Below are 27,677 nucleotides of genomic sequence, written 5' to 3' on the forward strand. Positions count from 1 at the left end.
GCGTGGCCAGTTCAATGACACTCCTATTGGGGCCGCCTGTGGTGGCCTGAGCTCTCTGCTAGTGAAAATACCTCCTGAGCTCCATTTTCAGCTGCCACAGCATCCTGCAACACTCTGCCAGTGAAAACATTTTTTTTTTCATTTTTTCATTTTCCCTTTATTTGTATGCCGCCCTTTTCCCTGGGGGGACTCAGGGCGGCTCACAGTTCAAAAAAAAAGGGGGGGGAAGGACAAACAATTTTCCAACATGGAGACAATACAACATATTAAAAAGAAAACACAACAGTCACACAATTCGAGTGGGGTTAGAATCTTAACCCCAGGCCAGCCAGGACAGCCAGATCTTTAGAGCGGCGCGGAAGGACTGGAGGGTGGTGAGGGTCCGGATCTCCACTGGGAGTTCATTCCAGAGGGTCGGAGCAGCCACCGAGAAGGCTCTCCTCCGGGTAGTTGCCAGTCTACACTGGCTGGATGATGGAATTCGGAGGAGGCCTAATCTATGCGATCGTATCGGTCCAGTGGAGGTAATTGGCAGTAGGCGGTCTCTCAAGTACCCAGGTCCAGACCCTCTCAAGCTCTGTTTTCACTGGCAGACGGTTGCAGGTGGCCATGGCAGTAGAAAACGAAGCCCAGGAACCCATTTTTGCTGGCGGAAGCACTGCTAGCCAATCCTTCACTGTTTCCATGGTGGCCCCGTGGGCCAGATTTAAGTACCCCATGGGCCTGATCAGGCCCCCAAGCCTTGAGTTTGACACCCCTGGTCTAGAATCTTCTTAAAAACATCCAGTGGTGGAGCACCTACAATTTTTCTAGGATTAGCAAAAGAGTCTGACCTCCTTAAAAAAAACTTGTTACAGTGAATTTTTAAATAGTAGAAGAAATTAAAATGTAATTTAGCTATTCTGTAATGAAATCAGCAATTGGTATTAAAAACCCACTAACAAATAAACATAAATCAAAATTTGCTTTGTATGAATGTTTGTATAAATATATTTCATCATGATGTTTTTTAAATATTTGATATAAAATGTAATAATGGGGCATCATATGGATTGTAGAAAGACATACAGTGGTCCATAAAATGATGTGAATCTCTTAGAGAAAACTTGAAAGAAGATCGGTGCTGGATCTATACAATATAATCCTGTATACTCTTTTGACATACTCTGAGAATGGGAAAGACTGCACTAGATATTAATCTGGTACATAGCTCAACACATTTAATAAATAAATAATAAATAAATATAAAAGGGAAGAAAAACACAATTTCTTCTATCTTTCTTCCTTTTGGCACAAGCCTAACAAATCTTGCCTTCTGGTAATTAATACATCATGGTTTCTCCATCTCTGTATGACTGCTCTGTTAGTAAATCTAACCCTAATTTATAATACTGAATCCAGGCCTGTTTAATTTCACAATTGGTAACATTCCTTCAATTTTTGCATGGCATTTACATTTAATTGTCACTGAGATATTGTTCTACCATACCAATACAATCAGTCATAATTGTGATTCTGCCATTTTGGGTAAACATTGTAAACTATAATTAGTGCATGTACATTTTTGCTTTGTTACTCACATTCTCATAAAGGGCTTGAAGAGTCTCTAAGTCCACCACAGAGTTGTCCAAGTTCATGACAGCTATGAAAAAGGCAGACAAATATTTAAAAAGGACTAAATTTAAAGAAAAGACTAAGCACAATATAGATACTTTTTTAAAAAAGAAATGATCTACTGGCCATACAGCTTAATGTATCACACTTTAATAATGCCATAAGAAAATGTAACATCTAACAGTAGGCAAGAAAACTAGTGGAACCTGGCATCCCATTTTAATACAGTCAAATCATCTTTCCCCCACAATCATGCCTGGAGTGAGCTTATTGTTACCCATGTTACAGAAAAAGTCAAATAGTAACAATAAGCTTTACACCAGAGTTTGATGGTCTGACTTTAAAAAGCACTCATTATAGTCAAACAGCAAAGGAGATCTATCTCTAGCTGAGCTTCAGCCTTTAACGGTTTAATCTATGGATCAACCTTACCGGATACTCAACTTATATGTAACAGATATAAGTTTGCTTGAAACATAGGTATGTAGTATTAGTCATTACACAAACAGTTCCATAAGTATGACTTCAAAAGAGAAGTTTCATTTAGAATTAAACAGGAAGGACAAGTAATTTATTTAATAATAGCAAAGATATAAGGATTTAGGCTGGTAAGATAGAATTCATTAAGAATGATTTCAAAAGTTTATCTTAGTTTTATTTAAAAAGAAATCAAGAAAGCAAAATTAGTTTTTTATATTTAAAAATCTCTAGCAAAGAAAGGCGATCAAATTTCTATGACTTCTGACAGACGGGAAACATTCAGACAGAGAAGCACTTATACCAGTCTTTTAACAATGCAGCTGGTTACAGATTATCTAGTAGGGCAACTGCAAAAATATTGGTTTATCTTTATTAAGGAAAACCATTCTTTAAGATATTGAAATGGGCCTCTGTTAAATTCACATATTATGTTTCTTTGTAATTTACCAAGACTGGAACTGTATTTCAATAGAATTATCCACATGGCAGGCTATCTACATATTCTATATAATTTCTGGTTAAGTCATTAATAAAGTTCTTTATTTATTTGAAATAGGTTTCTCTTACCTCATCTTATTATCTTATCAGAATGTCAGGTCTGGGGTAGAACGTATACATGCAAAATAACTAATAAAGCAAATTTTTCATCATCATTTAAACCATTGTCTATCCATTTCAGAATGAAAGCCTCTTCTGCATATTTCCAACCAATATGGTCCTGAACTTAAGTTTAAAGAGCTTAATTAAAGCTGACGCAATCTAGAAATTCCCAAGTGAACAAAACAGCCAGAACAGGGACAAGGCACAATAGAACCTCTGGTCACAACCATAATTCATTCCATAACTTTGGTCGCAAACCAATTTGGTTGTGACTCGAACCCAATTTTGGAAATTTGGCGCTTACCCAAAAAAATTGGTGTGGAAGGGAAAATTGGCTGTGAAAAAAAAATGTGATTTTTTTTTGGTCGGAACCCGATTTGGTCATGGTCAGAAGCGTTCATGACCAGAGATTCTACTGTAATGGGTTATATTCTTTTTTAAAAAAAGTTTATTAGTTTATAAAATAGCATACAAAGAAAATGCAAAAGTAAATGGTGGGGAAAATAGGGAAGGTAAAAGGAAAAGGGAAAGTGAGGGAAAGAAAAGGAGGGAAAGAAAAAAAAAGCATTGACCTCCAATTTCTTTTGGTCAAACCTCAGCTTTTTACTTTTACATAATCATATTAACTAGCCATTTCTATAATAACAAATCTCTTTAATCAGTAAAACCCAAAATCAAAGTTTCATTTTTTCCACCTCAAGCACAAAGTCCAGAAGTTTCCAAGTAGAAATAAAAGTATTTGTATGTTTTCCATTGATCAAAACAGTTAATTTAGCCATCTCTGCTAACTTCATCAGTTTTTGCAGACATTCATCCATTGTGGAGATCGAGGTGACCTTCCATTTCTGTGCATAAAGTTGTCTTGCTGCCGTCAACATATATAACATCAAAGTTCTGGATTTTTTTCCCCCAGGTCTTTTTCCATTAAACTCAAAAGAGAAGTCACTGATTTTCTTTTTATATACACTATAAGAATTTTCTATATTAAAATATGAATCCTACTGCAATATTTCTTTGCTTTATCACACATCCACCATAAACGATAAAAAGTCCCTTCTTTACATTTCCAACATTCATTTGAAATGCACGTGGGCTATATTCTTGAATTTTAATTTATTCTAAGTATTCTGTCTTTATGAGCCATGGTGACACAGTGATTAGAGTGCAGTACTGCAGGCTACTTCTGCTGACTGCCGGCTGCCTGCAATTTGGCAGTTCAAATCTCACCAGGCTCAAGGTTCACTCAGCCTTTCAACCTTTCGAGGTAGGTAAAATGAGGACCCAGATTGTTATGGGCAATATACTGACTCCGTAAACCGCTTAGAGAGGGTTGTAAAGCACTGTAAAGTGGTATATGTTTTATTGCTATTGCTTATAGGAGAAATATCAGATCAAATCAAATCTGTATTATTGTCATAGGCCAGTGGTTCTTATCCTTGTCTTCACCATAGAATTCATTTACACACTTTTTATGGTCCTGGACCATGGCTATGGTTAAATCTTACCTCAAGATTTAAATCATAACATTTCTTCAAGCCTTTGCAGACCCCCTGTGATGGCATCACATCCTCTTAGCAGTCTGTGGAGCACAGGTTGAGAACTGCTATCATAGACCATCAGATTCAGAAGGGTATGAATTTTTTGACTCTGAAAACCATCCATACATAACACTGATGTCTTTTCTGACTTCAGTTAATTGCCATACACCCAGCCCCAAAAAGGGAGAAAACCAGTCATCTGATTACAATGCAATTGCTTTCATGTTTCTTCTTTCTTCTATTTAGCATTTTCTTCTGCTTTCTATTTAATCTATATACCTATAAGGCAAATCTTGACCTGGAGCAAAACTTAGCTAGAATTTCCTTTGACAATTCCTGACAAAAACTTAACAACAGATTACATTGCCCTCTATAAATCAGTACCTTTCACTGTTGCTAAATGATTTTGTGTATACACCTCAAGATTAGAGACAATATAATTCATGCTCATTTGTTTTTCATTGCTGTAAAGCATTTAGTGATAAAAAACCAGTGTCTGGGACTCATCACATTTTCTCCCTACAGGTCTGAAATATAACTTTAGTTACAGTATAATAAAAGAATATATAAATAAGGAAATGTTGATCTTGATTGCATGAAGCAGAGTCCAGAGTGTTCTTAGAGATTGGAGGGAAGAATTTAAAAAGATAAAAATAACATTCCTTCTTTTCAGTATATAATCTTTTTTCCAGAGTCTTCTAAAAAAATATTTTTATTTTTTCCAAATGTTTTGTCATGTTTTACTTCTTTCCTTTTCTCATTTACCTATTTTCACAAAACATTTTTGTTTACCAATGAATTATCTTTTTACACATCTGTATGAAATATTTTAAAAGTTAGTTCCCCATGACATACATGTTAACTGTTTTTCTTTTTGAAAATAGTAAGTTAATTTTTCTTTTTTTTAAAAAAAAGCTTTTCAAAATCAAACATCTAGTCCTTAAACTAAATAAGCTGAATTAAAATTTCAACAAATCAGATTGCCTCATTTGAATAGCGACATAGATCAATATCATAATGCACCACAATAGAATTTCAAGTAAGTTATTTTGCATGTAAACCAGTGATTCCCAAACTTTTTCAGTCCACCACCACCTTGGTGTTACAAACTGATCCTCAGTGCCTCCCACCCAGTGGTAAAATTCAAATTTTTTTTACTACCGGTTTTGTGGATGTGGCTTGGTGGATGTGGCTTGATGGGCGTGGCTGGGGGGGTCATGTGACTGGGTGGTTTGCATGATGGAAGGAAGATAGTAACAGTAAAATTCAAAACTATAACAATTAATTGCACATTTATTCAAAATCCAATTTAAAAAACTTTTTAGTTAATGTTAATTCAACAAAATTGTTGAACATGATCCAGTGATACCAGGTTTTCAAAGTCTGATAGTCATTTATCAAGAACCTTAGGAACTAGTAACTTAGTAAACTCAGTAAAATTTAATAACTACTCCACTCTTCAGTAAATTCTTAATGTGATGGATGGGCTTGATGAAGTGACACCAGTTTCCCAATGTCTGGTTTTAAGTCACCTAGCAGGATTCTTAAATCACCACATTCAGTAATCTGGAGTCGATTTCTTTGCTTGGAGAGAAGTTGGATGACCACACTGAAGTCACATCCCACCAAATATGATGTTGGAAATGCAACAAGGAGCTTCTTAACCACTGTCCATAGTGCAGGATAGCGATCAGAAATTTCTTTCTGTAACCAAAACTCTTGGTACGATTTCTTAAACTTTGGCTTCAGCTCAATGTCATTTTGCAGCTCTATGAATTGTTCCCCCACTGCCCTATCTTCCTCAGTACCTGAAAATGGATTTATCACCCAATCTGGAATTTCCATCAGAAAAAGATCCTGATATCACTCAGACATCTAAGTCTTAGAACGTCAGAGAAACAACTTCAGCTGGATAGTCACATCCCTGCAATACCATCATTGTAATTTTCAGTTTCATTAATTTCCACAATATCAACACTAGCTTTGCTATTAACCCCTTCCAAATCATCTGCATAATCTTTAAGATTTGGTGGTCTAAATATCAAAACGGTTGACTCACATACACATCTAAGCAAAACTGAAGTACAATTTATTTTTTCCTTTTTTTAAAAAAAATCTCAATTTTAAGATTTATATTACTGTTTTCATCCAGTCCCCATCCAAAAATGCCAAGAAACTCTGGTGTCATTTTTTTAAAGCAACCATGGACAGATAATTGATCATACTTGCCTTAATATTATTGGCCAAGTTTCTCATTGGCTATGCTAACCAAGAGGTGCTCTGGTCATTGTTAACCCTGCTGCAAAATTTATTTGTGCACATATCCACACATACAAAGGCATACAATATAATCTTATCTCCTTCAGATTGCTAATTATTTTACACGACACAGACATTCTGCCTTTAAATGCTTATGTGGCTTCAATGGCTAAACTTCTGCTCGCCGAACCAACTATTCAAAACCAATAATTCCACAAGGAGAGAGAATGGGAGTGGGGATATTTAAAAAACTAAACACATGTCCTAAAAGAAAATCTACCAGTGACTAACATTGAGTCGAGCTTTTATAGCTTTAGAATAAATGAGCTGGAAGGGAACTTGGAGGTCTTCTAGTCCAGCCCCCTGCTCAAACAGGAGAACCTATACCAGAGGTCTTCAAACTTGGCAACTTTAAGACTTGTGGACATCAACTCCCAGAATTCTCCAGACAGCTATGGACTTCAACTCCCAGCTATGCTGGCTGGAGAATTCTGGGAGTTGAAGTCCACAAGTCTTAAACCAATGGCAAAGAGTCTCTCGCAAGCTCAACTAGAATTCGATTGGCAGGGTTTTTTCCCCCTGACAACACTGTGAACTATCTCTCCGTCCACTGACCATTTTTTTTTTTAGAAAAAACCTTTTCACAAGCCAAGCTGGTCGGTTAAGATGCCGGCGGTGTTGGGGGATGGGCGATTGAAGTGGCATGCACCCCTCTCCTGGGAGGAAGGTGGTGATTGGAGGGGAGGGTGGTGATGTTGCTTAAAGGGAAACCCGCAGCTATTTCCAGGTTTGTTTGGGTAATTTCTGCCTGCACCGATGGGCTTTAAACAGTCCATCTTCCACTCGGCAAGTTTCTCCTTTCCATCTGAGAATTAGCTAACGGGAAGTTACCAACCTAGGGGGCGACGCCCTCTGCAGCCAACACAATACATGATCTTTTTTTCCTCGCCCTCTTAGCACCCCCTGCCATCCCGTTGCCTCTTAGTGTACCCTGCCGCCCTCTTGCCTCTTAGAGCCCCCCTAAGTCATCCCACCGCCCCCCAGGGGGCGGTACCGCCCACTTTGGGAACCACTGATGTAAACCAAATCAAATCATCTACCTAGAATAACTAAATAGAGTTTTATTTACCCTCCCCCCCATGTATCAAATATAACAAGCAAAGTCTAAGAGACGGCAAGAAAGATTGTATAAAAAAAGATGGGAAGGGGGCCAGGAAGAGAAAAATATGCCTTATTATATGGATGCATTGTTATTTCTTATTTTCAATAAGGATAAATTGTCTATGATTAACCATATACTTCATTATGAACAAAAGCTGGCAAGGTATTTTATGATGGAATAGATGGAATCTATCTTGTACAGATAATATTATCCACAATGATTTAAAGGAGTACGAGATTGCAGGAATATTGCAAAGGGCAGGGGCAATCAGTTTAAAAGGAATCAAATACTTTACAGCACTGAAACATTTATTCATTTTTCCAATTTTTATCTTGCCCTTTATAAGCAACTTAAGGCAGTCAGCATACATAATATTTTTTCTCCTATTTTTCCTACAACTGAGTGGGATAGGGTGATCTGAGCAAAGAGAGAGTAACTAACCCAAACAAGTTTTATGACTAAAAATAAATATGAGCCAACAGTGTGTAGCAAAAATAAATAAATATGAGCCAACAATGTGTGGCAGCAGCCAAAAAAGGCAATATAGTCCTAGTGTGCATTAATAGAGGGATAGAATCAAGATCACATGAGGTTGTCGTATTGTTTTACAAAGCCTTAGTAAGACCACACTTGGAATACTGTATCCAGTTCTGGTCACCACGATAAAAAAAAAGATGTTGAGACTCTGGAAAGAGTGCAGACAACAGCAACAAGAATGATTAGGGGGCTGGAGAATAAAATATATGAAGAACGGTTACAGGAATTGGATATGTCTAGTCTAATGAAAAAAAAAAGGATTAGGGGGAGACATGATAGCTGTATCCCAATATTTAAGGGACTCCTATAAAGATGAGAGGGTCAAACTATTTTCCAAAGCACCAAAATGCAAGACAAGAAACAACGGATGGAAATTAAACAAGAAAGGAAGCAACCTAGAACTGAAGAAGAGATATTTCCTAACAATGAGAGCAACCAACCAATGGAAAGATTGCCTTCAGACTTTGTGGGTGTTCCATTACTGAAGGCTTTCAAAAAGAGACTGGACAACCATTTATCTGAAATGGTATAGGCCACCTATACTATAGGGTCTCCTACTTGAGCAGGGAGTTGGATTAGAAGACCTTCCAACATAGAGTTGGAAAAGACCTTAATTCTACTTCTATGTTCTAAAAACCAGGAGACTGTGAGTTTTAGAACATAGCACCATAACTACTACACCAAACTGGCTTTTACTTATTTATATAATTATTATATACTTAATTATAATTATATTACTAATTAATTATATTACAATTGTATAATTACAATTATATAATTATTAAATATAGAATACTGTGCTCATGATAAACACCTGTACAGATTTCTAAGATATAAAATGCAAAATGCTTCCCCAGTCTTTCCCCATGAGTGTTTCTGAAGAATTATTGTTAAATCATTGTTTAAGAAGTTAAACAATATTTAATTTCTTTGTTTTCCTACTATTTGAATTATATTAAGTCTGAGTATAAATGCTTAATAGTCAGATTAATCTTTTCACATACTTACTAGCAACCTATTAATATTTGTACAAATACTGCAAAATGATGCCTACTACAGGTATTAGTGAATTCTGTTAAAAGGCTATTTTTAGTACATAAGAGTTTCTGCAATTCCTTTGAACAAACTTGAATGCAACTTTTCTCCTTCATGAAAAAAAACACATTGCACACTGCTTTTACATTCTTTTAAAACTACATCTTGGAGCTCAAAAATCGTCAAAAATGTTAACTTTAGTGAACAAGAAATATAGCATAGCTTCTTGTTTTACATTTTTGAAGCTTGTTAAGATTACCAAAGATTGAGATACAGAACAATAGAACTCTTCTGTTTGAATATTTACAGGAGATAAGAGAAGGTCTGGCCTGGTACCATGGTACCAGGTGGTTTGTATATCTTCAGTGGCAATGGTATGCAGGCCACTGCTTATATTTTACACAACTGCTCATACATTACGATATAAAGCACAACAAAATCAACTCTTCTATAATATCATATTATTATAGCCAGTGGTGGGATTCAGGCAGTTCGCACCACTTCGGGAGAACCGGTTGTTAACTTTCTGAGCAGTTTGATGAACTAGTTGTTGGAAGAAATCATTAGGGCAGAGAACCAGTTGCTAAATTATTTGAATTCCACCACTGATTATAGCCCACAAGTACAGCACAAAAATAAAAATCACCACCAGGAAATAAAATGCAACTGATTTCCATATTATTGCTGGTAGTGAAAGATTTGCAGTTTGCCAACAGTTTCTCTGGCACAATTAAGATGTTGATTTAAAGACCTACATGATTTAGCAGGTGATTCCCATCTTCCATTATACATCTGTCCTGCTGTTGAACAATACTATAGGCCTTTTAATGATTCTCCTGCTGTTATTTTAGCAGTTGGGAGAAGGCCATGTATAGCATGTTTTTAAATGTTGGAATTTCTTTTGACCCTCACTCTCTCAGACTTTTCAGGAGTGCATCTTTTTCATCAGGATTTTAACTGTTTATTTTAGTATTTGCTTGAACCAGGGGTGGGTTTCAACCGGTTCGCGGCGGTCCCTGCGAACTGGTTGGTCGGCGAACCCGGAAGTAAGTAACTTCCGGGAACGGCGAAGGGCGCGCCCGCCCGCGGTCCTTACCCGGTTTTGACGAGCTCTGCGCTTCCACGCATGCGCAGGACGCATACAGCGCCTGCGCGATCCTCCAGGAGCAGCTGGAGCGTCGCACAGACGCTAGTACGCATGCGTGCACCGCGCGCGTGCACGAGGACGCCGCCGGCCCGGTCCAACCGAACCGGTTGGAACGGGGCGAGAAACCCACCCCTGGCTTGAACCTAATGTTTTGCTTTGCCTTTTAAAAAAATCATGAATGCTATACCTTTGAATACTTGCTATAATAGAAAGCTGAGGTAAAAAACTGAGTAAATATACATATAAAACAAATATCAGTGACCCAGTGGTGGGTTCCGGATCCCGGTGCAAGCAGTACGGAACAAGGGGGCCCAGTGTCCACCACATGAACGTGCGTAGTGAGCGCATGCATCCTTAACTCCTGCAATACTCCACGATGGCTCCACAATACTCCAGCTACTCAGTGGAGCATTGTGCAGGTGCTGTATGCTCTGTGCGCATGCACGGAAGCACCAAAGAGCTCAAATGCAAGTAAGGCGGCCGAGTCCTCCAGAGCACCATACCGGAATGGTACTTGGTGCTCCCAGTAGGCACCGTTACGCCCGTACTGGGGTGTACCACCTGCAACCCACCACTGCAGTGATCTTTATGGCTTCATAGATATGAGTAACTATACTCTCACTACCAGTTTTTTAGTAGCACAACAATGAAATGACTTGTCTTGAGTCCAACTCTTTTTAGCATAGTAGAATAAAATAATAACATGCAATCTCAACTTTTTACTTTTACATAATATGTACTAGTCATTTCCATGATAGCAAACATATCTAATCAGCAAAACTCAAAGTCAAAGTTCCCCCACTTCAAGCACAAAGTTCAGTAATGGAAAGAAAATTAGCTATATTCTTCTCTGGGGGTAAACTAGTTTCCATTGTTTCCTTTCTTTTTATCACATGTCTTTATTGACTTACTGAGAATTTGTTTAACCTTTTCTACACTTTGAATAATGTTTCTGACCTTGAAAGAAATACTATGATGGGTATGTATGTATGTACCTTACTTTGAGATTTATATGCTCATGCAACAATGCAACATTATACTTTCCTAATAATCTAGATATATTTTAAGTGATTATTAAAGCAGTGATGGGCAACCTTTTTGGCGTGGTGTGTCAAAAATCGGCAAAAAATCGAGCATAACTCGCGTTGTGTGTCACTTCGACAAAAACATAATTTTGCACAATTTATAGTTTAAACTACAAAAATGTATAATTGCAATATATAATTGTATTTAATAAACCAAAAACAAATTATTTAACATACCTGCTTAGTAACTTCTTTGTTCATCAGTCGATTTCGTATGTTGCCCTTGATATTATTGAACTTGTTTGGGGTGCCGTGAACCAGGGCTGTGGAGTCGGCTGCTTCCAGCTCCACGTCCTCATCAACATGCTGCTCCAGCCCGCCCCTGCTATGAATATTCCTAGTGACGCGAGGGCGAAGAATATGAATATTCATAGCGGGGGTGGGCCAGAGCGGCATGTTGATGAGGACGTGGAGCTGGAAGCAGCAGACTCCACAGCCCTGCCGTGAACTGAGATAAGTGTGGTGCGGTCGTAACCGACAGTCCCAGGAGTAGACTCTCTGTGCCGGCCTGACTGGAGAGATGCGCGCACTGTTCCCGCGCTCCTCTCCTGCGAGTCCTCCCTCGCCGCGCTGATGACGTGTGTGCGCACGGCACGCACGCCTTACCAGCAGCCCCTGCGCTCAGAAAGGGGCGGCGGCGATACAGTAAGTGAGTGTGTGAAAGAATCACACAGATTCTTTCATCCTCGGCGGCCGTGCAGGAGCCAAGGATGAATCGCATGAAATCCTGTGCGTGTCACCCCAAATGGCTACTGACACGCGTGTCATAGGTTCGCCATCACTGTATTAAAGCTTCCACTTAAAGAGTAGCAAATGTGTATTGTCACTCTTGCCTTCTTCTTCTATTTTAAATACTTAATAAAAGTGACATAATGATGACCTGAGATGTTGGGAATTTTGACAAAATTCATATTTTAGTTCATGTATCTTTCAATATGCTAATATCCTCTGATATCTGGCTTAAATTTCATTTTTGCTATATATTTCCTGCCAAAATGATTTCTTATGTCATGCATTCAGGGACATAATGAAGTATTGCATTAAACTTAATGAAGTATTGCATAAAGAAGACATCAGCAATTGGTTAATAACTGGCAAAACTCCCAGCCAAAGTCCCAGCAAAAAGGACAACAACAAGAAATTAGAGGCTTATAATATGCTTGCCTATATTTTTAAATTATTCACAGGCATAAGAATGGACAACATCCAAGATTTCTTAATAGAAAATAGCAATCCTTCAGTAGAAAGAAAGGAGAGAGCAAGAAAAGCAGAGGTACAAAGTATCAACTTCTGTTTGATAAAATGGCTGGGAGAATTGCAAAAAGTGCAAAATAAATTTTTATAGAGTCCAGATTGATTTTAAAAGGCATTTTCACATAGTTGGATCACCAAATGTTTCAAAACAATTGGTATCAATGGTATCAAAACAATAAAATGTTAGAGTGTTTATTAAAAAAATGAAGAAGTATAAGACAGAATTGTTGGTTTGAAATGAAAAATCTAACAATAGCATCTCATGTTAACGTTACGCATCTTCCATGGTGACTCATTATCACCCTTAACTTTTGTCATTCCCATGATCCCATTTTCAGGGACTGGACTGTTTGGATCGAAAAAATACAGCTAATAACTATTCACTATGCATTATATCCCTGATTTGATATTGATAGATTACATGCCCCACAGAAACAGAGGGAGTCAAAGGACATCGTATAGTCAAACAAACTACACAATGTCCTTGACTTACAATGGAGCATTTAGTGACTGTTTAAAGTTACAATCGCATTAAAAAAACCTGACATAATCTTTTTCACACTTATGACCATTACAGCATCCCCATGGTCATGTGATCAAAATTTAGATGCTTGGTAACTGCCTTATATTTCTGGTGATTTCAGGGTCCCGAGGTCATGTGATTGCCTTTTGTGAAATTCTGACAAGCAAAGTCAATGGGGAAGCCAGATTCACTTAACAACTGTCGCAAGAAAGGTTGTAAATAGTTGTAAAATGGGGCAAAACTTCTCAAATGTCTCACTTAGCAACATAATTTTTGGACTCAATTATAGTAATAAGTCAAGGACTACCTGAGTCAAAGCAAAAAAAAAAAGCATGCATTGGTTGATTACATAAAACATTCAAGAACAAGCATTGATTCAAGTTAAAAATTGGAACTGTGTTGAAAACAAATATAAATATTGAAATAGTGTAATGAAAACAAGAACAAAATGCTAGCAAGGAAAAGCATTACAATTCAATTTCTGGAAAAGCATTACATGTCAATTTCTACAAAAGATTGGGTGGAAAGTGGGTAAAGTAAAACCTAGCAATGGCTTACAACTGGAATATCAGGAAAAAGAAACTGAAGGCTTGATTTGGGGGGGGGGCTGTTCAAGAGCAAGCTATTGAAATCATGGCAAGAATGGGTCAAAATGAAGACTGTACAAAGAGGCAGAAGGAACAGTAAATCACATATTTAGCTTGTGCAAGCAGATCGGACGAACTTATAAACAATGTCATAACACAGTCGCCAAAATGATTCACTGGAACATTTGTAAAATTATGTGCCAGTAAGGGGGAAAAAATGGTGTGAACAGAGCTGGCTTATAACACACCAGATTTAACTTGGTTGAAAAGAAGAAAGTGCAGATAATTGATGCGACAATACCCAGAGATAATGGAAAGGAAGACAAAAGAATTGGAGAAGATCACATGGTCGCATGATCTGTAAATTGAAAGATTATGGCATAAGACAGCTGGGGTGGTCCCAGTGGTTATCAGCACAGTAGGCACCATATGAAAAGATCTTGGATGACATTTAGAAAATCTGCACATAGACAAAATTTTCATTTGACAGTTACAAAAATCCTTGCTGTTTAGATCTGCATATAAACTCACTGATGTATTATGACATCCTAGGCTCTTGAGAAGAAATTGATGCTTATGAAGGCCCACATCAATAACTGGCGGCTGTAGCTTCACATTTTTATGTAAGTAATAAAAAAACCAGTCCTTTGAATTTTTTTCAGGCCAAGAAACAGTCACCACAAAGATTCCAGGAAAGGTGCCTTATTATTGAAGAGTATGTTAACACAAACTCAAAAGGTTGTCACCCACTTTTTCTAACTCCTTTTCAAGGACAGCAAGATCAAGGTGGGATTATTCTTTTTCTCATGCTTTTTATTTTCCCAGGGATTGTCTTACCTTTCCATTTCCCTCTCTAGGCCAGAACTACAGTATTCTACAGTATATATTTGTAGAGAGATTTATCTGACTGTCCCATTCCCCATTCTATCCCATCCCACATTGGGAAAAGCATACAGAGCATAGCTTCTATTTCCTTTACCCACAGTGGTCACAGGTACCATTTCCTTTTCTGAAAGAAAGAAAGATGATCTCTCTCGTGTGACCCAGAGGAAGGGGCCTTAAAATAGAGCAGTTGCCAACAATCCAAAATGATGCTCCACTGTCTTACCCATAGAAAGGAACTAGAGAAATATGGAGGGATTTTATTTTTTATTTATTTTATTTAGTTAGTTTGTCAAACATGTACGAGATAACAGGTATAAATATAAACATGGACATGAATACAGAAAGTGGGTACAAATAAATGGAGACAGTAGGACAGGGATGGTAGGCACGCTGGTGTGCTTATGCTTATGCTTTATGGACCTCTTAGGAGGTCTACCTACTTCCTAAGATCCACAGTAGACAGTTTAAGGTTAAAGTTATGGGGGTTTGAGGATGTAACAACAGAGTCAGGTAGTGCATTCCAGGCATTGGCCACTCTGCTGCTGAAGTCCTATTTTCTGCAATTGAATTTGGAGTGATTTACCTTGAGTTTGTATCTATTATTTGACCATATATTATTGTGGTTGAAGCTGAAGTAGTCATTGACAGGTAAAATGTTGCAGCAGACAATTTTGTGTACTACACTTAGGTCAGACTGTAGGGTTCTAGGTTGTCCAAGCCCAAAATTTCAAGCCTGGTGGCATAAGGTATTCTATTGGAGCAGAGGAGTGGAGTATCTTCCACATGCTTCAGGCTGATCACATTGATTTATGAAGTCAAGCTTTTTTTTTTGCTTTTGCTGTCTTCTTTTCATACATACAAACATACCCAAATCTGTTCTGTTCAATTTGGAGTGTTGATTTTACTGACAGTGACACAGGGTCCCAACTCTCTATGTAATGTATTTTCAACAATCTATTGGGTTGGAAAGAATCATGACTTTAAACAACTAAAACTAATGAACAAAATAATAGCATTAGCATTTAGTTTTTCCTAGCGTTTCTAGTGGAAATGTAAGAATTTGAAGGAGGGAGATTTTGATTCCATGTGCAATTTTATCCATGTGACTTATGCATATTTCTTAAGTATTCACTTCTCACAAAGGACAGTATATATAAGTGGTAAAGGAACGGGTTCTATAAAGTATTGTGTCATGACCATTATGTTCTCATCCATAGCAATAATGTTATACTGATATAGGTTTTAAAGAAAATGCTATAAAATAAAAGGTATTTTTAGTATAAACATTTCCAATGCAGGCATCTTGAGTAAACAAGCTTATATAAATTCAAAGACATAAGTTACTGATTAAATCAGCCAAAACTTCATACACCTATACAGTTTGTTTATAAAATTTGTGGAAGTTAAATTCGTAGAGAACAAATACATTTTGTTTAAGTCAGTGTGTCGCCTTCTTGTCTGGGGGAAAAAGAAAAAAAAGACCCCTGTGCACTAATTCTTTCAGAATAAAATGTTTAAATGCAAACATGATTAGTATTGTAGACTGTTTAATCTAGGAAGATTATGTTGCATTTCTATTTTTTTAGAGTTTTATTGATATGGGCCATACTGATTTCTTCAGTGCTTATCTTAATTATTTGGGCATATTTATTTAAATTTTTAAAGTAATAAAGACAGACTGAATAAAATATGGGGATCTTAGATGGATGGGCAAATATATTTTTAAAGGAAGGAATCCAGAAAAAACCAAATTTATCAAATCTGTCCCTTAATAGATTACAGCAGTCCACACTGATAATATATAGTAGTTTTCTATGAGTAAAAACAGAACTGCAATGTGTTTCATAGAAAGTAGAAAGGATGCTTTGGAATTCATTGGAATGTGAAAGTAGCACCTGTGTGAACTTCTTTAAACATATCTTTCTTGTCCTGGTGAGCTAGTAGAGTCTTTCATTAAGTCTGTGGTGTCCAAGATCACTGCAGAATCATAAACTACTACTTTGAGGTTTTGCTCTAAGGAAGCTGATAAAAAATTGCAGGATACTCTAAATCAAGAAAGTTTGGGAAGCTCTGTATTACACAATATGAAATGTGTTTCCTATAACATGAAAAAATATGGTTAATACAACCAAAAATGATTGTACTTTTTAAAAAAATGCTGAACATCTCAGAGAATGCTCAAAAGATGTTAAAATTATCTTGCAGTTCTAAATATAACTTGGGAGTTGAAACAGTAACTCAAATGGCTTGTTCTCTTCAATTAAATTTGGAAGTGAAATCAAAAGTGAGTGGAATGACGTATGTTTTCCTTAGCTATATTTCTAGTATTTGAAATGTATTAAGACAAGCAAGGATTGTAGATTTTTCGGGTATGAATGTTGGCCAAAACAATTACTATAATATAACAGAACATAGAAGGAGGAATCTATATTTGAATTGCAGCAATAGAATAAATCAGTGCTTTGGGAGTTGTTTTGTTGATAACATAATTTCCGGGTCTTTTAACATTTGTGCTTTTGTGCAAATTGCTAAAGCTTTGTGGTTGTGCTGATCTTTCAGTATTGTTATTATATCTGTGTTTTCTTTTGTTGATTAGTTTAGTCTGTGTTTTCAAATTGTTGAGAGTGCCTGTGCTTTCAAATTGTTAGATTTACTATAGAGAAGTTAAAATTAGTAACAAATTATGTAGGAAACTGCCTTATGAAATATGAGTCTCAGTCAGCTAATACAGACTAGTTAGCTGCTATACATGAAGATTCTCCAGCTTTTCCTGATAAGCTTGAGTCACCAGCTGGGAACTTGTGTATACTTTGTGCAAAGTATAGGTATCTCATTCTAATGTTCAAAATAAATTACAATTTATAACAGAATGGATAATATTGTTTTGCAGTCAACTTATAATACTTAAAAAATTCATTGGTGTATAAACAATGATGAGCAAAAATGCATTTTAACAACAAAAAAAGTTAATATCTGAAACATATTCCTTAAATAAATTGTTATCAATATTGAAACTCTTTTAAATATTAAAATAAATTGTATGCTTATTCTTGATGCTGTCACGAAACAAATGACAGCACTGTCAGGAACTATATTTTAGAGCATCTTAAGCCATTAAATCAAATTTTTCAGAGAGAATCTTGAGAAATCTATTACAATCCTGATAAACAATCCTGATAAAGAAAGAAGAACTAGGGGAGACATGATAGCAGTGTTCCAATATCTCAGGGGTTGCCACAAAGAAGAGGGAGTCAAACTATTTTCCAATGCACCTGAGGGTAGAACAAGAAGCAATGGGTGGAAACTAATCAAGGAAAGAAGCAACTTAGAACTAAGGAGAAATTTCCTGACAGACAGAACAATTACTCAGTGGAACAGCTTTCCTCCAGAAGTTGTGAATGTCCCAACACTGGAAGTCTTTAAGAAGATGTTGGATAGCCATCTGTCTGAAAAGGTATAGGGTTTCCTGCCTAGGCAGGGGGTGGACTAGAAGACCTCCAAGGTCCCTTCCAACTCTGCTATTATATTGTATTATAAACATATGGAACCAAAAGAAATTTAATTGAGTACAAAATACTGCTAGTATATTCTGCCTTACTTTATATTCATTACAAATTAAAGTGCCAAAATATTTTATACAACCTTTTTTATGACATTCACATTATTCATAGTCTCTCAGCTCAAAAGGAAACCATGTTATCAAAATGAAACTCTATCCCCAGTATTTTTCAATACAACCAATGTAATAAATTGTTGTTGTCATCACTTTTCAAGAATAAGTGAGAATAGCCTTAGGGATATAGTTTTAATTACTGCTGGGCTCGTATATTTCCAAAATTCAAACGTTTGGGGTTTTTTCCTGTTTGCAGGAAGTAATTTATTTAAAAAAGAAAAAGAAACTGCCGGATTTGGAGAGGAAGAGAATAATTTATGGGCAAATGGGATTTGTCCATTGTTTTTTTCCTCTTCCTCAAATGAAAGCTCACATAGGCAGAGTGAATATACAAATGCTAACCAATTCTGGTGAGAAACCAAAACCATGCTAGTCTACAAAGGAACAGACGTTCATTTTTATGAATGATGTGATATATCTGGGAATCTAGTTGGATGAATGCAATTCCTTTGTTAACCTAGAATGAGCAATGGTGATGCAGTAGGTGGAATGCAGGCAAACTCTGCCCACAGTCAGGAGTTTGATCCTAATTAATTCAAGGTTAATTTAGCCTTCCATATTTCCAAGTCAGTAAAATGAGAACCCAGATTGTTGGGGGCAATATGCTGACTCTGTATATCATTTAGGGAGTGCTGTAAAGCACTATGAAGCAGTATATAAGTCTAACTGCTCTTACTAGAATGAGCTATTTATTCCCAGATAGACTCCTTATGTTGACTCTAGAATAGAATAGAATAGAATAGAATAGAATAGAATAGAATAGAATGGAATAACAGAATTGGGACGTCGGAGGTCTTCTAGTCCAACCCCCTGCTTAGGCAGGAAACCCTATACCATTTCAGAGAAATAGCTATTCAACATCTTCTTAAAGATTTCCAGTGTTGGGACATTCACAACTTCTGAAGGCAAGTTGTTCCACTGATTAATTGTTCTGTCTGTCAGGAAATTTCTCCTTAGTTCTAAGTTGCTTCTCTCCTTGATTAGTTTCCACCCATTGCTTCTTGTTCTATGCTCAAGTGCTTTGGAGAATAGCTTGACTCTCTCTTCTGTCTGGCATCTTCCATCACCCTAAAACCGTTACAATTTTTATAGCAAATACAAAAAAATATCTTAAAAATGTATAATCGAAGTATACCAAAATCTATGCATGCATATTTTAGTTTTAATATTATTAGTTAGAAACAAATAGAGAAGCTGGCTTCAATATAAGGATAAAATGTCTTTTAATCATAATGTCAAAAGTTTAACCAAAAAGCGTCTGCACTTTATATTCCCACAAAAGAATGGGTGTCAAACCAATAGTAGTAATGAAGACGCCATAATGATATTGTCCAGATGTAACAGCAATGATAATAGTAACATTTTACTAAGGAAATAATCTTTCTTAAATTATCTTAAGACATGATTGTTTGGAAAATGCAATAACCTTGATCCAGTCACAGCATAAATAGTAGAAGCAAAGAGAGAGAAAAAAGCTATCCAAAATTTAAAAGTTAACAAAGTATTTAATATCCTCCCCTCTTTCTCTGTTTCTTTTCATAAGAGATCATTTTGAACCGACACTATTTCCATATGGGAGAGAGACAGTGTGTCCAATGTAGTAGGAGAATAATCATGATCCTCATTATTATTTTTATTTATCTACGGGAGAGAGACTTTTCAATTATATATGACTTCTTAAAAATGTTCCTGCTACTACTCCCTTCAATGGGGATGGATCAATTTAAGGATTATCAGAACTTTGTTCTGATAAAACCTATCATTTTGAAAATGATGCCTATACCTTAAGAAGTACTTTTGCCTCAGTACACACCATACAAAACTATTTTCACAGCAGAATGCTTGCAGATAAAGCCCTATTCAGTAATTCCAAAGAAGCTGTACCACTTATTGAACAGATCACTTTTAACATAATTGAAAAAATGTCAATTTGAGTATCCTGCACTATTAGGGGTCCAGCTCCCATGGTAGCCTTTATCTGTAAAGCATTTAGATGCTATGGTTACTTGATTAGACAATCATGCTCTTCGGGGAATCAGGGAACTGAAGTAACACTCTTATATGGAATATGCAATAAAAATCAATAAGCTCAAATCCTCTTCCTCCAATCCAGCCGATGAAATGCGTAATGGTGATGTAACAATGAAATTATGTGATAAGCTAAATTTGCAATGATGAAGGCAAACACATTACACTGATTAGATTTGTTGTGGACATGAGTAGCAATTAACTGCTTTTTATAGCAAATAATCACCAGAGAGCTAATTATAGCAGGATGTGAAGTTAATGATAGCTTCCTGAGGGCTGAAGCTGTAGGACAATTTTATCATTTTACCAGTCATATGCTAAAGAGGCAAATTCTTTTTGCTCCCTTTGGATTTATGTCACGATGTAACAAGTGAAAATTATCAATGAAATACCATTTACCATGGTTTTTTAAAAAAAAATTCAAAGGGATAATTCATTTTGGAAGGAGATTTGATCAAATGATCAAACAAATCACCACTGCTCTTCAAACTATCAATTCAAAATAGGTAAATTCCATTGTTTCAGAAAGATTGAAAGGCAGTTTGGAGATTTGATGGACTTTTGAAAAGTCAATGGCGAATGAGTTTTAATTTCAGCCAACACCACACAAAAAAGATATTTAGAGGAGTAATTGTAGTGATCTACTGGTCTACTGGTTGTATCTCATTAGAATATATTTAGTTAGGTTTACAAGAAATAGAGGGTATCATACTGTATTCTGTTATCCTTTTCTATAAATCCTCTTAGCACTGTGACTAGTTAGTAGTTCTTCAGCTTTTTAATTCTATTCTCATTCTCCTGTTTTCATCAAAACAAAACTTTAAAAACTCTTGATTTGGTCTTTAGTGATTTATAGGCGCTCATATTATCAATCCCCAAACTGGTTCTTCAATCTAGTTTGAAAATGCAAATCTAAGAATTCTCAGCTAATAAAGCCAAATTTTGAAGTTCAGACCTGGAAATGTCTGGTCTACATAAAAGTACTTACTGTATTTAATTAGATCCTGCATATCGAACAGCATGTGAAGAACAGCAAATAATTCTTTAATCCCAGAAAATGGACAATGAGCTGTGCCAACAAAATATTAGTTTAATAGCTTAAATAAATTATTATCTTATTAGCTTTAAAAAAGCTAATGGGAGGGGCTGAAGATGGTGGTTCTTTCTAAGTAACTTACTTTTACAATAATTTTTGAAAAAAAATATTTTTAGTTAAAATTGGATATGTTCAGCATCGGTCCAATGAGCCTGGAAAAAACCTGTGGCGCCTTCAACTAAAACAAATTAGTTCCTTACAGTATATGGAGATTAGTAGTCATCTAGGTGATGATTATTCCAAAGGTACTTTGTTTTGCTTGAAGATGTTTCAGCAGAACTGAAGAAGCTTCTTAAATGAGAAGTGAAACGACTTCAAGCAAAACAAAGAACATCCCAGTTATCTTTTGAAAAACCACCTTTGGGACAACTTCTTAAAGGACATGGACCCCCTCTATAATGGGATAGGGAAGTTATTTTAATGAATAATAGAGAGAAGCCACATTTGCTCAAGGTCCAAAATGCTTCTCCTGAATCATTTTTGAAATTTGCACAGGCTTCTACAGACTACAGACAAAGTTGCTAAACTTTCCTTTCTGTATCCCTTCCGCTTATTTATTTTATTATTTGGATATTACTTCCACCTTAAAAGAAATGAAGGGGAAATGATTTAGAAATTTATTGTAGCAAAATCCTTGAAGCTATCTGGCTGAAACTAAACAGGATTAAAGTCTTCTAAAACATCTTCCATTTTTGTCCTATTTTGCCAAAAACTAAAACAGCTGCAGGCATTTTGATGCTTCCCCAATAAATGCTGTGATTGAAACTTTATCAAATCACATCTTGCACCAATTGAAATAAAGCCTTGGTGCTTTTGAAATTCAAATTCAAATCAGAATTTGCCAGCTTTGAACCTTGAATCAGTCTTCACTGATTTGCACACATCTATTAGATGGATCTATTGTATTTCAAATTTACATCTGAAACTGCATTGATTTATATTAGTTGTTCAAAGTAGAATGGTATTCTTTGCCCATCATATATATATACACACATTACATTACATTACTATGATTGGGTGTTACAGGTGGACGAGAAATAAGACTCTATAAAAATAACTATTGTCACATTTTTTTTTTAAAAAAAGGTTTTCTTAAATTTTTAAAATGGTAATGAAGAAGAATGATTTTTTGTTATTAGGAAATAGAATAATAAAGAAACATAACCCATATGGCTTACACAAAGTAATCTCCTCACATGAAGTTTCCATATGTCACAATGCCCCATTTAATCCACATTTTAAGAGAATCCAGCCAGTGTCTTAACTTGTTGCAATGAACCAAACCATAATGTCCAGCAATAATATAGTTTATCCGATAAGGATATAATACATGTGTGTTATTAACCAATATTTAGCGATTGAATATTTCTTCTTAAAGGTTTCCCAGAAGAAGTAGGTATACTAGCTATTCAGACCTGAAATCCTTCAGATCCGATAATCACACTAAAAACAGAGCAGTCCTATCTTCTATTTAAAAGAGCATCAGAACTCTCTCTGAGATAATCAAATATTCTACTTTCCTTCAGTTTAAAATCTAATCAAATCTCCTGACCCAAATCTGCTCCAAGTCTCTCCACAGTCTTCAGAAAACAATATCGGCTCAGTGAAAAGATGTGGAACCAGTTTCACAGTTGGCTATGAGGCTTTGACAATTGAGAAAACACTGAGAGCTTTCAGTTGGAACTTGTTGGAATTGAGATGCAGCTTTGGTTCCTGTAACATTGACTCCTTAGGAACTTGATATAGGGTTGTTTTACGGCTGTTCTTTAGGAGTTTGTATATTTTCATGAGACTCTGCTTGCCTAAATATAGGCATAGAACAATTATAAAACAAAGACTACAAAGATAAGGCCATGCGCTAAGCATTCTTCAAATTCTACCCATCCCTGAAAATCTTCAGGGAAAAACATCATCCTATCCTACCATGAAATGCTAAAAATGTTCAGCATTAACTATTGTTTACCTCTAATTGCCTATTTTAAGAAAACGTGGTCCAATTTCAAAGCCATTTCCTTCAGTGACATGACAATGTTCAGCCTCATCCTTATGCAATGGGTTGGATTAGTTTACATGGAGGAAGTAGACTTATTCACAGAAATTTCAAGGAATCAAAGTCTCTGTCTTATCCTCAGATCTAATTTGTTCAGCTTTCTCTTGTGCCTGGGAGAAAAGATACTGTTGGACCAAATTTGAGTGACAGGAGGTTTCCTAACCAATATTGAAGTTTATAGAACATCAGCATTTTTAAAATGAGTAATACATGACATTCTTTAAAAAGAGATCCTATAAAGTAAAGATTGTAATAAGACATGTGTTAATAGTATTTTTTAATTTTTTCCCAGCACTTAAAACATCAATTACAAGCCTAAGCAGGATGTATATATTGTTATATGATGGCATATTTTACTAATGTCTGGGGGGAATTGTTAGAAAAAGAGCTGGAAAAGTATTCATCCCATATGATTCTGATTGGAATATAAACTGAAATTTCATTATTAACAAAGTATAATATATTGGCAAAGGTAGATGTGCTTTTAATATTTCTTTTTAATTTAAACATATTCTCTTTCATCTAAAAGCCTTCTAGTACTTTTGTTTTCCAATTGCTTCAATGTGATACCTGAAGAGGGATCTGTAGCATTCTTCATTTATTGTACTGTTCTGATTTGACCAATGAAAATAAATGGATTGAAAACAGCTTCACGTTGTTAGGGATACACTGGCTGTACTTCCAAAAAAAAGTTTAGAAACACTATCCATACACACCTTTGAGTTTCCTTTACAGTCTTTTATTATTTTCCCCAAATTAACAAAGTACTAGCTAACAAACTGTTCAAGGAGCACAGAAAGTGGGAATGTTTTTTTCTATGCTTTTATGTGATATCCCAGGCCTTCCTTTTTCACTTGTTAAAGAGGAAATAATATATCTGGACATACTCAGATTTAAAACAATCTAAATCTACTGAATTTGCTATTATTCAGATTTACTGCTCAGGTTCTTTTATAGGAATCAATCTAGAAGACTCCAATCTGAACCGAGTTTCCCTCCCACTGCATTCTCACCTAACTAGAATGCCTTTTCTTGGATAAACTAGTTTGAAAAGGCTATAAGTATAATTATAGATTAAACATTCTGAAGAATTTATATAGCAATGTGTAGTAAATTTGTCTACATTTGCATTTTATTTAAATGATAATTGGAGTTAATATTGTGTTTTTCCGTTGCCTGGTTGAACAGTCCAATTGCTGGGTATACACACAGTTTCCTGATTCTTAAGGAAAGAATACCAAAATTTGAAGAAAGAGCCAGTATATTTCACAAATGCATCTGTTCCAACTGGACTTTAGTGGGTTGACATTGAGCAAGTGATGGCATGATCTCAGAAATACAGAAAAAAAAGGTCTGTCCTACCTTGCAGGGTTGAATATTTAAATACCATTCCCCTAGAATAAAATTATTCAAGGCCTTACAGTTTTAAAATTAATCTGAGGGGGAAAATTTATCTCTACATATCCAGTTACATGAAGTGTTTGATTTAGATCAGGGATAGCAGTTCTGCACCGAAATTTTGGAAAAAAGAGGACTCTTCCAGTTATAAAAATATAAAGACTCCAGGATATTTTTTTTTAAATTCTTGAATAAGGACTTCAAGCAAATGGGAAATGGAAAATAGAAGGCTATTTATAGACTATAATGATATATAAGAAAATTCATATATCTGTTTGGGATTGATTTTCTCATCTACAATCCATATATTTTTCTATGTTCAGAAAACCTGAACAACAGCTTGTGAACAGCCCTTGTCAAATGCCTTGTATTACTGCCGCACTCCATTTAATGAAAATAAACAAATAAATAACATAAATAAAAACAGTTCTTCCTAAATATGCACATTCATCAAGACCAAAACCTAAGTACTAAGCTCAAGTGAGGGGGGGGGGGGGGAAACGCTGCAGGAAATTTTGTAGGACAGAACAATTACTTGCACTTAATCCTAACCTCTTCAATGAGTGACATTCATGCCATATTATTGTTAGCATTGCATGTTAAGCAAGCAAATTTTCAATCAACTTGTGTTGGCTTTACCACAGACACAGATGTTAGGCGGACTCCTTTGTTCATAAGGTTCTCATTATTAACTCAAACCAAGCTGAATATTTGACTGAAGGAAAGACCATATCATTGTTTTCAGATTTCACTCTATGACTTAACTGAACTACATCTGCCAGCTTTAGAAATACCAAGTACTTCTTGGCGCCAGTACTGGCGCCTCGATCTATGACTACTAGCCTAAATGCTTCAACTTGAGGAAGTTTAGTAACCATGAAAACAACATTAAAAAACGTAAATTGTAATTAAAAATTCCTCACAGACTGACAGGGTGCACCAACGTGTGCACTGTGTTGAATTTATTCCACCAAAAAAAAAAAAAAAAAGCAAATAGAATTCACAATTAAAATAGGTAGGTTAGAAAAGCCACAAAGTTGTTTTTATGATTTATGAAGTCTGCAACATACTTGAAACCATATTTATTTAATAGGTAAGCTAGCACTATGCCGCTCGTTTCCATCTGCTTTAAATCTATTATAAGACCTTCGGAGGCAAGAAGAGTACTCTAAATATAAATATAGCTCCACTTTTCACCTTTTGCAAAGCTAACTTTAAGTGGGGAGGGAAGAATGATAGATAACTCCAAAGGTGCATGTTGATGTCAAACTTCCAAAATTGTGTTTTCAGGACATTTTTAAAAAGTATTTATTGCAAAATAAAAAACAAATGAAACTTCATTTTTTAATTGACAAAATGATAATTATAATTAAAAGTCACCAAATTTTAAATTCCAATGCTAGTTTTTGGAAGTTGCAATCAGCAATGCTCTGTTTTACGTAGGTATCCTTCCTGTACAAACTAAAGGAAATTCTGTCACTATTCCTTTCAGGAAAAAAACATATCAGAGAGTAAATGTCAGTAAATTATTCATAAAGAGGTAGATTTGGGATAAACTTAAGATCTGGACTATTTAATTGAAATATCAAGATTTATTAGTTAAATATAAAATGATACTTTATTATCCAAAATTATTATTTTGTTAAAATACCAGAAATTATTTTCAATAGGAAAATAAAAAGCCACTTAATTAAAAATGTATCTCACTTACCATGCTGTATATCTTTCATGTCTAAATGAAGACTGGACATTAATATACCAACTGCTTGTGATCTTTTGTTGCTTAATAATTTGACAACCTGTCAGTGAAAAGAAAAAGGTATTATTTTCCAAATAATAGCTAGCAAACATGCATTCCCATCATAAATTTGTAACACACATTATTTATTATTATTTAGTATACAGCATATCATACATAGACTAGCAATATATATATTAACATTGTGACAGAAACATTATATTGAATAAATATAGTAAAATGATGGTTTCTGACTCAATTTAATAATACATTTGACAGCTTTTAATTTTGTGAAGAAAACATGTGTGCATAATATATTAAGGAAAGTGTCTCTGTTCAACCCCCCCCCCAAGATAAAAATATGCTATTTTAAAAACACATATACTTCTATTATTTCTTGGATCTCATTGGGATTAAGAGTAGCAATCAATATTTCAGGTAAATAATAATAAATAGTAAACAAAGGCAAATAATAATTTGGGAGGTGAATCAACATATTTCAAATAATATTTTATGCACATTTAAATGCTTCATCAATCTATCATAATGGACTGATAATAATAGTAATTCAGTTACGGCTATGCTATCGGCGTAAATCTGATCTATATTCATGGAACATATATTCACATGTTGTTCTATGCTATCCGTACTTTCTATAACCTTTTAAAATCAGTTTCTAAAGAATTTTCTCAAATACCCTGATGTTGAATGTAGCTTTCATAGATTAATAGAGCTGGAAGTAATCACTGAGTCCCACTGACATTCTTTTATTGAAGCTGCTGGATATTTTCTATGGTTAGTATATACATTGTTTAAACTATGAAAGTTAATTGCATTGTTATAATTAATATAATATGTAACATGACTGATGTTTGACTCAAATTAAGTCATTTATAGTCACTTAATGGAACAAAGGCCAGCACATCAACATCGCTTTATAATATGAAATAAAGTATTCACAGAAACAAAATTTGAATAGCTGCAAAGA

At 35.4% G+C, this 27,677-nt stretch overlaps 1 protein-coding gene across 1 annotated transcript in view; it reads right to left on the minus strand.

Moving 5' to 3' along the window:
• Nucleotides 1-27,677, minus strand: part of FMN2 (formin 2) — a 183,540-nt gene that overhangs the window by 71,887 nt on the left and 83,976 nt on the right. The window contains exons 7-8 of the mRNA XM_087718047.1: nucleotides 26,663-26,750; nucleotides 1,581-1,642 (exon numbers count right to left, since the gene is read on the minus strand). Coding sequence (XP_087574173.1) covers nucleotides 1,581-1,642; nucleotides 26,663-26,750 — 150 coding nt within the window. The remainder of the gene's footprint in view (nucleotides 1-1,580; nucleotides 1,643-26,662; nucleotides 26,751-27,677) is intronic.

Source organism: Thamnophis sirtalis, unplaced genomic scaffold (assembly GCF_051295495.1).
Source record: "Thamnophis sirtalis isolate CommonGarterSnake01/CBP01778 unplaced genomic scaffold, rThaSir2_p1.2 scaffold_6, whole genome shotgun sequence".
In the NCBI taxonomy this organism is placed as follows: Eukaryota; Metazoa; Chordata; class Lepidosauria; order Squamata; family Natricidae; genus Thamnophis; species Thamnophis sirtalis.